At 36.4% G+C, this 13,833-nt stretch overlaps 1 protein-coding gene across 1 annotated transcript; it reads right to left on the minus strand.

The window, feature by feature from the left end:
* Positions 1 to 632: 632 nt before the first annotated feature.
* On the minus strand, positions 633 to 13,448 carry NAE1 (NEDD8 activating enzyme E1 subunit 1). The gene is made up of 19 exons (XM_010023533.1): positions 13,401 to 13,448; positions 13,247 to 13,311; positions 12,392 to 12,422; positions 11,879 to 11,950; positions 11,503 to 11,582; positions 10,295 to 10,404; positions 9,821 to 9,930; positions 9,187 to 9,249; positions 8,848 to 8,911; positions 7,625 to 7,716; positions 6,291 to 6,350; positions 6,064 to 6,197; positions 5,228 to 5,303; positions 4,845 to 4,884; positions 3,772 to 3,858; positions 2,453 to 2,545; positions 1,907 to 2,021; positions 1,782 to 1,831; positions 633 to 742 (listed from the first exon to the last, which is right to left on the minus strand). Exons 1-19 carry the CDS (start codon positions 13,446 to 13,448, stop codon positions 633 to 635), a joined length of 1,500 nt encoding a protein of 499 aa, XP_010021835.1.
* Positions 13,449 to 13,833: the final 385 nt, after the last annotated feature.

Here is a 13,833-nt window from a genome sequence, read left to right on the forward strand (position 1 = left end):
TGAAACGAGAGTGGCTCACTCGGTTATGACAGCACCACCACAAACCACATTGAGGCATCACCCGACATTCGCCGGACACCAATGGTGCAGGAAAAAGAACCTTTTTAGTACACGAACAGAGCTGCAAACCAAGCTTTCAGGCACAAAGTCCCCCTCTCTGCAACCCCTGAACTCTTTAAAAGGTAGTGCAGCTTTCCCCTAGCTGTTCTCACAGCTGGATCCTCAGTCTATCATGGTTACAGTAGCCTTTTTCAACCTTTTGGTAGTCCCCTCCCCCCTCAACCTGAAGAACAGCTTTTTTAGGAAGAAGATAAGACTATATCGGCTCTGCTGCAAACCAGGTCAGCCAATTTGTAAATGCACGTACTACGACAGTGAACAGCTGCTGCTGTTTTCTTTCAAAGGTGGATCTGAAAATTGCAGATTACAAAAAATAAAATAAAATCAGGCTTTGGTATGAGGATATATATATTTTTTTTTGTCCTCAGGAAGCGTGTGTGTGGGGGAAAATCATTACAAATAAAGGAGCTCTAATTGGCAGGTAATACAGAATTGTCAGTGGCAGAACACCGCAGTATTTACAGTACGCTGCAGCAGCATCGCTTGGTGGCAACGAGTGCAAGATCCTTATCCTACAGCTGGAAAGTCGCTGAAGTCTGTGACATCCCACTGTAAATGTAGGTGTTATTAAAAATTACAAACTGCCCAGTAATGACTTTGATAACTTCCTGTGCAGCAGCTCCTGTAGGAGAAACAAAGGAAAGGAAAACAAAAGAAGATAACAGAAGGTGGTTAGTGCATTACATTTGAAAGCCAGTAAAAGAATGTTTTTTATCTAGAACTCACTACAACTCACTACACTGGAATTATTTCAGCAGCACCTGGGGGTGGGGGAAAACTGCCTTTCAGTACTTCCTATATAGAAGAGGCTTAGAAAACTGTTACCTCAAAAGTCAGTTTTACATACATTTTGCTGTATATACTTTCTATGTGCATACACGCAGAGTAAAAATGTGCGAGGAGACCTATGCAAGTTGTGACCTCGCTACATCAAATTAAGAAGTTTAATTAAAAACCTATGTACAGTTAAACTGTAAAATAAACTGTGATCCCTTTGTGTACTCCTGTAGTATGAAATACTCTGCAATTTCTTCAGAAGTTATCTTTACATGTTTTCTAGAGCACTGCAAATACCAAGTTTCACTTTATCACAGAAAGACTCCTACATCTGCTGAGTATTTAATACATAATTATCTTCAGCAGCAAATGAAACCAAATAAAGATGTCAACTGATGTATCAATTTTGAACATCAATTGAAACATTTAGTTTTGGTAATACCTGCAGGTTGAATTAAGGTACACTAACTGAATTACGGTAATCAAGGCTATTTACATTTAACAGACACTAAAAGAAGTGTATTATGTAAGTGCAAATAAAAATGTGTATTGTGTTAATATTATTAAAATAACTACTTTAACTCAAAGGCTTTTTCAAGCATTTTATTTTTAAACACAAGTTACTAGAATTGATCTACTAAGATTATTTATTTGGTTTATTTTGTTGACTTTAAACCATCGCTGTTTCCACTTTTTCTGTGTATCAAAGGAGGTCACATCTGGAGAACGCAGAGGGAGGATTCTGTTCTAATGCTATCTTTGACAACAATCTGTGATTACAACAGTTACAAAGTAATTAAAAAGAGTGGAGATTTGGACTCAGGCATGTACTGCAGCAGGCTGGTTTGTTTGTATGGACCTTAGAAATACCATGGCATTCTTACCTCCCACAAGGGCAGCAATAGCGTGTGGCTCAGCAGCTCCGTAGCGACAACTGGATAGCAAAGTAACAGTTAGTATTTTGGGGTCAGTTTTACCAACAAAGTGACACTTCAGATAGAATACTTACAACTCTTGAACATAGTCATCTTTCACCACCACAGACAACCCATGTTCTTGCAAGAAACCATTAAGGCATGATTTTAGTTTTCCAATATCATCTTCTACCTGATAGTTGTAGACACCTAGAAAATAAGTTAACTGGTTCATCATACAATTGCAACACCATATTCCAAGTTAATGGGTGTAAATGGCAGCACAGTATTTTTCGAAAAGTTTCCAAGCCAATTAATATATTAATATGAGACTAATAATAGCTGAATATTCTGTTGATGCGACTCATGACAATGACAAATTATTCTGTCGTTATGTTCACTGCATAGCTGAACCGATTTATAATCCATGCAACCCATCTCAGTAGTATCAATTCAGATACATCCTTTAAGTTCCCAAAGACACAAAATTCTCATTTTAATTTTCACAATCTTGAAGTTAAAATAATACGGAAACAAACCCACAGCTAATAATATATTTCTAGTTTATAACCAGTATTATAGTAACTATTGGATGTTTATATTTCTTTTGATGATGTTAAGTAACTCTGGTATTTACATACCTGGGTATCTGCCATGCTGCTTATAAAATCTATCTACAGCCCGCAGCATCAAGTACAGAACTATTTCACTGTCTGGGTTATCCATATGGGAAACTGAAAACAGCAAGAGAACTGATTAGCTGGTACAGATGAAATGGGAAAAAAAAATCTGAATTACTTTAAATCAAGTATTTTCCATGTGCTTAAACTGTAAAATCTGCAGTAAAAAGAAGTTTTGATGAAAAAATCCTGCAGCTAAGAATCTCAGTAAGTCAGCTCTCAGATACATGATTTTGACTCCATAGCCTAGGACAAACTGTATTGTATGTATTTGACGTACTGTTCTGTGAATACACTCATGATCCAGACTAGATGCAATGAAGATGTTTTCTACAATGAAGGTGGCGAAACACTGGAACAGATTGCCCAGAGAGGTGGCAGATGCCTCATCCCTGAAAACATTGAAGGTCAGACTAGATGAGGTTCTGAGCAACCTGCTCTAGTTGAAGGTGACCCCGTTCATTGCAGAGGGGTTGGACTAGATGACCTTTGAAGGTAGGTCCCTTCTAACTCAGACTATTCTATGATCTGTGTTTGAACTCTGACAGCTGCTATAACATTAAATAGGATAATGCTCAGTTATAATTTTGGGATTTGAAATGCTCGTTTCATATATTTAACGACTGTAATTATAAAGGACGTCTTAACTCCCTTAACATACATACAGCTCAGTCATCTTTCTGAACAATAACTACTACTTAAATCACATTGCATAATAGCAACTTATTCAAGGAGCTTTCACTTTAAATTATAAATATTATAAAAGGTACGTATGCACAAAATGTATACACTCTGCATATCCATTTTGTCCAAAACATTCAGGGAACATATATATATATGCTTAATTTAAACTGATAAAAACTACTTCCCACTTTTTTAGTATTACTTACTAATTTATGTGGGTTAAAAAAAATAAAATGCAGTATTAAGTAACTAGTTTGCTAATTCACATACTGAAAAGATAAGCTGAGAGTGGGCAAGACAATTATTCTCTCATATCTTTGGTTAGGTGAAAGCACCTTTCCAGCTCCATCAGAAATAAGTGAAGTACAGAAAAGTTTGAAGAAAACAATGTTTTATTTATATTCTAACAAAAATAAAGTCTTTCAAAATCAAATTGAATTCAACACGCTAGACTTAAAACCCCATACTTGTAGTTGATGCCAAATTCCGAAACTGCATGGTGAAACAGAATGTTTTAACATACAATTCTTTTGGATCACAAAAGCATTTCAAGTTGAAAATTCAATTACAAGCATGCACCAAAAAGGTGTACTTACTGATTTTATCTTTATTAAAAGTGTTTAAGCCGTATTCTTCAGACAGAGATCTACATCGCACTACCCGGAGGAAAGCGGCATTGCTGCCTAAGCAGAGTGCAGAAAAAATGTCACCCACTTGTGAAAGCATCCCCAATTACTAAATGTTTTAAGTGTGTATCTCTGATGTGCTAAACATGAAAGATAAACTCATGATAACTCTATTTAACACTTCCCTGTTTCCTCCAGTGGCTTGCAGTAATAAAATCTATTAAGCTGCATTTAGGTCTATGATCACAAATATTTTAGAGAAATACATTGTGCTTATTTACTTCTAGAATCTACACATATCTGCCACATTAATGTAACAGCTCACATGTGTAGCTTTTCTATTGCAATTCATCAACCACAGCCAGGAACTTCATGTTTTCCTCTCCCATGCTGCAACTGAACATGAGTTCTTTTAATCTCCTGAAATACCTACTGCTGCTTCACATACTCTCAATTAACATTCTAATAGCATAGAAACAACCCAAAGTGCAGCTACTACCTACCACTCAAAAAAGACAAACTGAGAGGTTCTTAACCCCCCAGCAAATGATCTATGAATGCAGAAGCAGCATGCTCTTGGCTATATGCTTACAGGGAAGTTTTCCAGTTGCAAGGAGTCTTAGCCAGGCTGCACTGTGGACATGTATACACATCCAGAACAGACGTAACCTAAAATGCCACCATCAGTACTACTCACTGCATCACTGTTTTACCTTTTCAGACTACCAGTTTACAAAACCCACACTCCAAAGTCAGTATCATAGAATGGTCAAAAGTGACTAGGTACTAACCACTGAAAGTAGAGACATCTGCTCTATCTGTTGTTTGGACCTGAAAAAGTATCATTAAAAGCCAGCTGTTACAGACTCACTACTGAGAGGTGCTGAACACTTGCTACTTCCACTGAAGATGATGGATGCAAGTGCTAAGCAGTTACTTGAAAAATTCCAATATTTAATTACTGATTAATAACTACATTATAATTAAAAAGTTTTTAATTAATCATTTGCATAAACACAGCAACAGAATCCAAGTATACTCACAAAGCAATTTTAATTCTCTCTCTGAAATGGACTCCGGTGCCTAAAAGACAGCATATACTCAATTCCAGTACATACAATGACAAGATGTTAGAGAATTCATATTTTCAAAGTTAGTAATATATTCATCGTGAAGTAACTAATTCTTGTAAAAAAAGGACTTTTCAAATTGTAAATAATATAACACTGTATACCTTTTACATGACCAAACCAGAAGTGGTAAAACAGACCACGAATACTAAATTTCATTACAACTTACTTAAGTCTTTTAAGGTGAATGAGGTAATTAAGCCTTCTCATATCTGTCTCCTGTGACTTATTTCTGTACAGAACATCAGGGAAAAAATACTTGTATCCTGTATGAACAGCCACACATTTGTAATTACCTTGCCTAGGGACTGTAGCAATTTAGCAGCATGGTTACCCACAGCAGCAATATCCTTCTTTGCTTTTTCACGGTACCTGTTAATGATAAAGAAGTCTTAATAATTCAACAGCAGAATTGCACAGACAATAAATTTAAGTCTTCTGCATGATACTGCTTCATTTTAGAGATTAAAAAAAAAAAAAGGAGGAAGAAGTTGCCAAGAAAATGTGCTAATACTGTAAGAAAGTCTTCTGGGCCCAACTATGCAGGATGCACAGGTACCCTAAGTTCATGTCATGGATACCTGTGTTCAAAGATGACCTTCCTAAAATCTGGATCCACACTGATGCTGTTTAGAATTTGAGTTAATATTCCTCCGCAAAGATTTTGCCCTTCCTGATCTACCAAGCAGTCCCTTGAAAGGTCATTTATTAGTATTTAGAATTAAGTATAGAGGAAAATAGAATTTCTGCAACCAGGTAAACATACACATTGAAGACAAAAAAAAAATGCTGTGTTTAAGCAATGGTTTGGTTCAGACAGCAGTAGCTGGGCTATGGGATCTACTACCTCTAGCAAGGTTTTTACTAGATCTGTAACTAAGGGAATTGGTCACTTACTACCAACTTTAGGAAAAAGGGATACACTGAAGGCTTTTGCCCTGGTTCCAAACAGCAGACAATCTATACAGGGAGCATAGTTCCAGGCTGCCATGCTTCCCACGCCCCTCTTCACCCCGGGCCCACGCACACTCTTTTCTTACTTTAAATACAGGAATTCATACACTTTGTGAGGTCTGAAGTCATCACCATTTACTACCACTAGTAACTATTGAAGAGAAAATGGTATACTTACACATTTTGCAATTCAATAAATTTACTGGAGTCTGCTATCATATCGGGTATAGTGCCACGGACAGGCAAGCTTCCTTGCCCCTCATTTGCCACAAACTCCTTTACAGCTCGAGCCAATATCCAGAAGGAAGGTGACTGCAAATGCACAAGGGAATCATGTACACAGATGATACTTATGATGCTTTGTCTACACTTCAGTCTTAGCCTTTACCCTTAACTACTCATTACCTGCTCTGTGAGTTTTACACAGCAATCATCATTAAAAATCTCTTCAATGCCTTTTGGAATCTGTGAAGAATTAAAAAATAAGAGGTTGTATGTATTCAACTTCTGACTTCTTGAATTATCTCAACATTCATTACATAGGTGAACCAACTCTAAATGACCTCAATTTCAGACCAAAATCTCCTCTGAATCTTACATAGTCACTGCTTCTCAGACATATTTCAAATAGCACTGACTGAGAACAAGTCACGTGCTTCTGATGAAGATTATTACGAACAAAATCTCACCTCATTCCCACCTTTTACTGGGAACATTTAAAAACTCTGGTAGCAGCATCAGCAAAAGGTACTACCAGTGCCAGCTGCCATCCTACATGCTAAGGCAGAGCAGCAAGAACACTGGGGAAGTAAAGAGAGGTTGCAAACTAAAGAATGTTTTGACACCTTAGCTGCTGCAGTTCAGTCTGGCACATAAATTGAAATAAACCATTAATATCCTGGGACAAGGTTTGGAGTGGCTCAGGTGACAGCACTTAGCTTTACCTGCTGCTTTCCTGGGAGACTTAACATGACTGTCCAAGCAAGGATGAGCACAGGTCAAATAAAAATGGAATGTAAACAAGAAAGAACCACAGAACATGCTTTTATCCCATGTAGGTTTTGCAATTTACCATGGATGAGAGATTACGAAAATCAGAGCTCAATTTTAAACCATGAGTTACCACTTCAGGGTTACTTAAAAACAATGCAAATTTCACTCTTAATGTTTGATCAGTTCAGGAAAGGAATTTCATGTTGTTTCTTCAAGAGGAAGGTACTGAGCTTGGTGAGTCAGAAGTCCCTTGAAGCCCTTCATTTCTACACAGAGTAAATAGTATAGCAACCAACTTCAATATAGCACAATTTCAACAAATGCTTTCCAAGTCTCTTTCCTAGCCACGTATTTATATCAGACATCACCCACACCAGTGACTGGTAATTCTTCATAATTGTACCAAGCACTTCACAGATCTTCTTTTAAGGAGTAAACTGTAAAAGTCTACAACAAGGAACACACTACTAATGGACTGTGGTTATTGATTCATTCTATAGTTGAATTCAAGTCTTCAGGAAGGAAATGTAGCTTCCTTGCATGAGCAAGGAAATGGAAGAATTTCCATAAGCTACAGTGCCACCTAGTCTAGAGCTAGTTTATTCAATTTTTAAAATTGCACTAATCCTGTTTTACTTAAATATAAATGTAAATACATATAGGACAAAAGGAATTCCTGCCCTACATGTGCATAATATGTCCTGAAAAAACCCCAAAGCAGTTAGATTTTATCGTATGTTTGTTACCTCTGTAGTATTTAATGCTGTGTTCACATTTTTTATAGCTTCTTCAAAGTTTTCCTCATCTTCTGGGGCACCACTTTCATTCTTTAAGATACCTTATTGAAAAAAAAATAATTAAAAATACACAATCCCCTGATTTACATCTCATTTAGGTCTTAACCAACAGAGCAGACTGGCTTTGAATGTATTTGTGGCATAACAGTTAATCAGCAAAAAACTGAATTACCAGTAAGATGTACTGATAAAACTAACTACATGTACATTCTGCACACGATTAATCTTCCTGTGATGTTAAGTAGAAGTTACTTACCACAAAAATACCAGTTTGTGTGAGAAAAAGCTTAATAATCACTAAATTAGCATAGACGGTGGTAAAGAGGCACTTCAAGTCTCCTTCCCATTCCCACTCGTGTTTTGTTTGGGTTTTTTGCTCAAATTTGGGAAACACTTACAAAACCACACAGCAAGACAGACCAAGAAATAGCCTCCACTTAAAACCTAATCTAACCAGAGGTAATTAGCACAGCTCAGACGAGTTCCCTAGCCCAGCCTAGGGATAAGGATGACAGAATCACTCAGCAATTTGCACACAGGCCAGCATTAAGCAAGGAAATACAAAAATTTCAGTTCATGTTTTTATTCTACAGTCGTTTAAAGATAATGTATTTCTAGATCTTAAAAATGCCTCATTAATTTTAGCACCCACGAAAGGTATTAGATTGAAGCATCTGCAAAACTTTAAGTCTGTCCACACAGTGGTCACAGTCTATGTCAGCAGCTGCATCATCCTTCTCTCTCTCCGAACTGGTCATTCTGAGGTGCAATGAGCACCACATCTTGTTGGGTCAACTGACCAACGATCTACTTGCAGTTGTTAAAAATTCTAGTGTCAAAAGCAACTTGCTTTCCTCTCTATCACATTTTCCATGTTGAACATCAACATTTTCCACAAGATTTGCTCTTAAGGCCTTTCCACCCAAATCAAAACATACTCTTGATCTTAAACAGCAAGCAGGATGAAACACTACCAAACTGCATTCATTTATAAGCCAGTCTGGGATGTTAAGATCTACCTGTATGAAACATTCACTTAGCAGATGAGTCACACTGCAGACGCCAGCAGAATTTTCACAAATTAACCCTGACAGAACTTCTGATTATTTTCCACATACTCCTTACACGTTTCTGCCAGTATGAGTAAGTGAATCCTAGGACATATAATTTACCTTGCCGAATCAGTTGTCTGAAGGCTTCTTTTTCTTTGTAACTCTTAGGAAACTGTTCATTTTTCTGAATTAAAAAAAAAAAAAAAAAGAAAAGAAAACCACACAAAAAAGATATTGTCTTCAAAATATATATTTTTGGCCTCATGATAAACTCTAGGAGTTTGTCACTGTTCACATACATTCACTTGTGCTTCAATTAGTAGGGGTTTCTTTAATGATTCCACTTTGTTTTCTGTATTTGTAACACATTGCCAAAATAATAACCTAGTTTAGAAAACACATATCTAAAGTAATAACAATAATGGTAAGACTGATGACTTATCCAATTTTGCAATATACCTCATTGAGCCATTTTGTTAGATACTTGGCTACAATCACAATCCATGGAGTGTGGCTATGGTCCTGTAATCGAACAGCAGAGAAATCTTTGTCAAGGTGAGAATAAACAAGAAACAAATTAAAAACCTATTTTAAATATAAATTAACATCCCTTCCACTATTCTAAAGACACATGTTCCAGATCTGATTCAGAAATAATGTTCCCTAACTACTATGAAACAAACCATCAAATTACTATTCCTTTACTTAAAATAAGGGAGTCTGAGCCAAGCTCCCCAGTACTGTTTTTTTGAGTGGAACTTAATGCTATGCACAAATACCCACACTGCAAAGTTCTGCAGCAGTAGGTAATCATACAAACTAAAAGAAGAAAAAAAAAACCCAAACATGGGAGGTTTAGGGGGAATCTATCTAATGAAAAATCAAGTTGTTAAGAACATTCCTTACTTCCCAACACCCCCATTTGCTTAAGATTTAAATGCAGCCTGTAACATTTCAGGCACAAGCCAAAAATAGTACTTCACAAGTGATTCTACAGTTGCCTCTGTTCAGGCGACAAAAAAAGTCATTTCACAGAATCCCTGTTCTATGTCTTCACCTGTCTTCAAGAACATAGTGCAAATCACATACCAACCTTTCTGTCCATATGATCCAAGTCATAAGACTGAATGTGTTCCCTCAGTTCTGGAAATTGTTTGTCCAGTCTCAGATCTTCTAACTTACTGTCAGGATGAGATTCCACAACTGTGAAAAAAACCATTACACAAAGCATTTCAGCTTTATGTCTGGCTTCAGAACAGAGCTATACCTCAAATGGAGTTCATTGCCTGCTCATTCAACTGCTAAATTCTTAATGAGTGGTTTGTGTAAGTTACATTTAATGTCAGGATAATTTCTAATTTTACTATTTGTTGCAGTCTCTAATTTCTATACATTTCTCAAAGAATGCTCCTGGTGATGAACTGCAAGCTACGTAAAACTTAACAAATACTAAATAAACCACAAAATGAAAAAAACAAAAAAACAAGAAAAAAAGCAATCAAAGGGACGTTACATATTGAAGCTTTAAACCTATAAGAAAAGTCTTTATCCCAAAAAACCCTCTAACCTGTATGTTCTTTAATAATGACTCTCATATAACCAACCAGCCCATAAGTCCTGCAGACCAGCAGAGGAATGTTGGAATTCCAGAGGAGTTCAGCCAAGCGCAACAATGTACTGTAAGGAAAAACATTTTCTGGTTTGAGGTTTTTTTCAGATGTACAGAGGAAAATAATTACCAATAAAGTTAACTCTTACACAGGTTACTTAAAGAAGTCTCCTCAGAGAACTCTAATATTATGATTCTAAACACTTATAAGGTAATTTTATGTGTGAATTTACTAGGTTAGGAATACGTTTATCCATTAGCTTACTTATATTTCACTCCACCCTCCAAAATGCTCCAAATATCTAACTGAAAACTTAACTGAATTGTGAAAGAGACAGAAGTATTAGATCTGTGTGTTGTACAACAGTAAGTTCTAGCAGAGGCAGTTCCTATCAGAGGTTTCCAAATAGCAGGTAAGAAATACTCTATTCACAAGGGAATAACCTCTTCAGAACGGCAAGTTGGCTCTTCTTTTCATAAGAGAGAGTACCTCCAACTCCCCTCTAAGTAGAGGGAAGGAGAAAATTTATAAAGCATGAACAACAGCCACTTCCTTACAGAGCAAGTTCTAACTATACATCTATCCATCAACCTCTTGCCTGTGTGGAGGCAGCTGGCCTACTGAAACAGATGCTCTTCTCCCCCTGAGAACTGTCACTTTTTATCTGCACCTTCTACTGGAAGGCAGCATGCAAGAGGCCTCTCAGCATGGTTCACAGGTTAAAAAGAAAATAAATTAGAAAATCAAGAACTTTTGGAATTGACAAAGTTCATATGGGAAATATAATTACATACTTGGGTAAACTGGAAACGGCTATACAAACAATAAAACGCATTTGCAAAAATCTAAAGTACCACAGACCCTCTGATCTGTTGGGTTTTACATAAGAATAATACTTGTTATAGCAATTCTGAACCAGAAACATCTTTCACTTCAGAGAGTACTTGACATAGAAAAATCAGCTGGAAGCATCACCTAGTAGTCAGCCATGGATCTGAGAAAGATTTTAAACTACATACTAACATATAAAAAAGTCCATAGGAAAATGACGTCATTTACTGCAACATTCCTTCACAATGGCACAGTTCTGCTTTGCATCAGTTTCCCTGCAAGAATATGCCTGCAGTTAAAATCTGCTTTTACAACTGAAGGAAAACAAACATACCTTTCTGGGAGTTGTGTTGCAACCACCAAGTTAAAACGATTAAAAAAGGAAGGGTTATTGTCTAGAAGTACTTCTGGACTCTAAAGAGTATGGAAAAAAATATGCCAGGAAACACTGTAAAAACTTCTGAATAACAGCAAGTCTGTTCAACACTGAATATAAAGTGTTAAGTTAAAGTTACAAAATTACGATGAAGTTACAAAATAATGTTTCAAATATATAAATGACATTGCAAATAAATTAAAATGTTCTTCCTCAAATGCTTTTATCATGAAGCTACTTAAACTGCAATATTACAAAGACAACACACAGCTATTATTTGTATTTTTATCACATACTGTAACAAGAAACATACAACTAATTTAGGAAAACAAACCTCTTCGACATAGTTTCCAGAAACATCATTATTCAGTTCTTGCAAGAGCTCAGTGGCACTCTGGGCACGATTCTGTTTCAGAACAATAAAAACAGTGTTTAGCCTCTTGAAATGTAATTTATCCAGTACATCAGTAACACGTTACGTGCTAAAAAACCCCAAAACTAGAAAGACCCAAAAAATCTGCCTCTTGTACCGTGCGACTTTCGTGATTTTTTCCCCATTCACTTCTCTATTCTTAGCTTTACTCCTTCAACCACAATGCTCTTCACCTTATCCTTACAAAGATATCCTTAACCATACCCTGTTCATTTTTTCCACTCAGTCTAGCCAGAATTAAGCTTATCTTCTCACTTATAAGCAACTAAAAAGTAAGCATGGGGAATTACGTCAAAAAACAGACTTTAATCTACACAAACGTGTTTTCAGCATTACTCATAATACTACATTTGAGTATTTACTCAATACTTTCATGTTTTAATACACCTGAAGTGACATTTATAATCTCCTTACCTTACCAATATGGGTTTTTTGTAGAAAGAAACTGAAAAGGACACAGGAAAAAAAAATGTGAATTTTTATTCTGCAGAACAACAACATTAAAGCTACATTTTATAGTGCCGAACATGTTGACTATCACACACAACAAACCAAGTTGTCCCTTAAATCTTCTTTTCTGCTTCCCACCACTGTTATATTTTCCGTACCCAAGCCACAAATCTGGAAAATAAGACCTGCCAAACTCCCCTGGAAGTCAGGATCATCCTGCAGGCTTATTAGTACTAATTTCTTCATGTAATGGAATATGCTTCCCCCTCATATACTCCCTGTAAGTACAGTTATTCTTGTAGATACCTGCCTCAGCCATAAGAGAAAGTGATATAGACTTAGTAAACAAATTATGTTTATAGGACGTCTGAAGAGTTTCTCTCCCTCTCCCCTCCTGTACACACTCTTTAGCCAATAATGACTTTCAGTCAGTTTCACAATGGTAAACTAATGGAAAGTTATCTCCATCACCAAAATTAAAGAGAAGACATGTAGCCATGCCGAAACACAAGCAAATCTTGCACTGTCATGTCTCAAGATTGCAGCAAGCAAGTTTTTTAAAAATATTTTTATACTGAGAGAAGTAAATAGACCTGTGAGATATAAAAACAGTAACTAAAATAACTGTCAAATTTAGCAGCTAATACCAAAGTGAGTGTGCATGCTTTGTATGTCACCAACATCCAAACCCACAAAAGACTTGGAGAAACATGTAAAAGCTTTTAAAATAATTTTATAGGATTAATTGACAACTGTAGAGAGGGAACTACTTATGAAACCCTGTTACTTCTCTATTTGTAAGAGAAATCACAAACAAACCTACTTATTTCCAACATCTTCTCCAGAGACGCGATTCCCATCGACAATTGTGAAAGAACCAATACCTTGGGGAAAAAAAAAAAACATTAATAACCAGGCATTATGAAGCTACTAGATGCATTACAAAGAAAATACAAAAGAGCTATCTACTTACCTGGTAGCACCAAGTTTTTGAGTATTTCAGTTCCTGTTGCTGTTGCATTTATCACACAAACATGAGCAGATTCTAATGCTTCCTGTCCATGGTCACCCCACAGCCTATATTGGGATGGAAACCAAAACATGATGAAATGATTTCATTTCAGGTTGTAAAGCCAACATAAAGAAATAAAAATAGCAGTCAACAGCCACCAATGGAGGCTAGCATACTACTTTCCATTCACTGATGAGAGAAGCTAAACAGCAGTAATCAGAATAAGCTTTCCTTAAGAAAACTCACTGTGGCAAACTTGAAGCTTTCTAAAAAGCAACCCTATGTTTCTGTCATTTCATTTCCCCACTGTTACCCTGTGAGCACTCACACCTTTTTCTGTCATAACATTTAATCTAAAAATTTACTTAATAAATAACTTATATAATACATAATA

The sequence above is a fragment of the Nestor notabilis genome, unplaced genomic scaffold, assembly GCF_000696875.1.
Source record: "Nestor notabilis isolate BGI_N333 unplaced genomic scaffold, ASM69687v1 scaffold9631, whole genome shotgun sequence".
Classification (NCBI taxonomy): Eukaryota; Metazoa; Chordata; class Aves; order Psittaciformes; family Psittacidae; genus Nestor; species Nestor notabilis.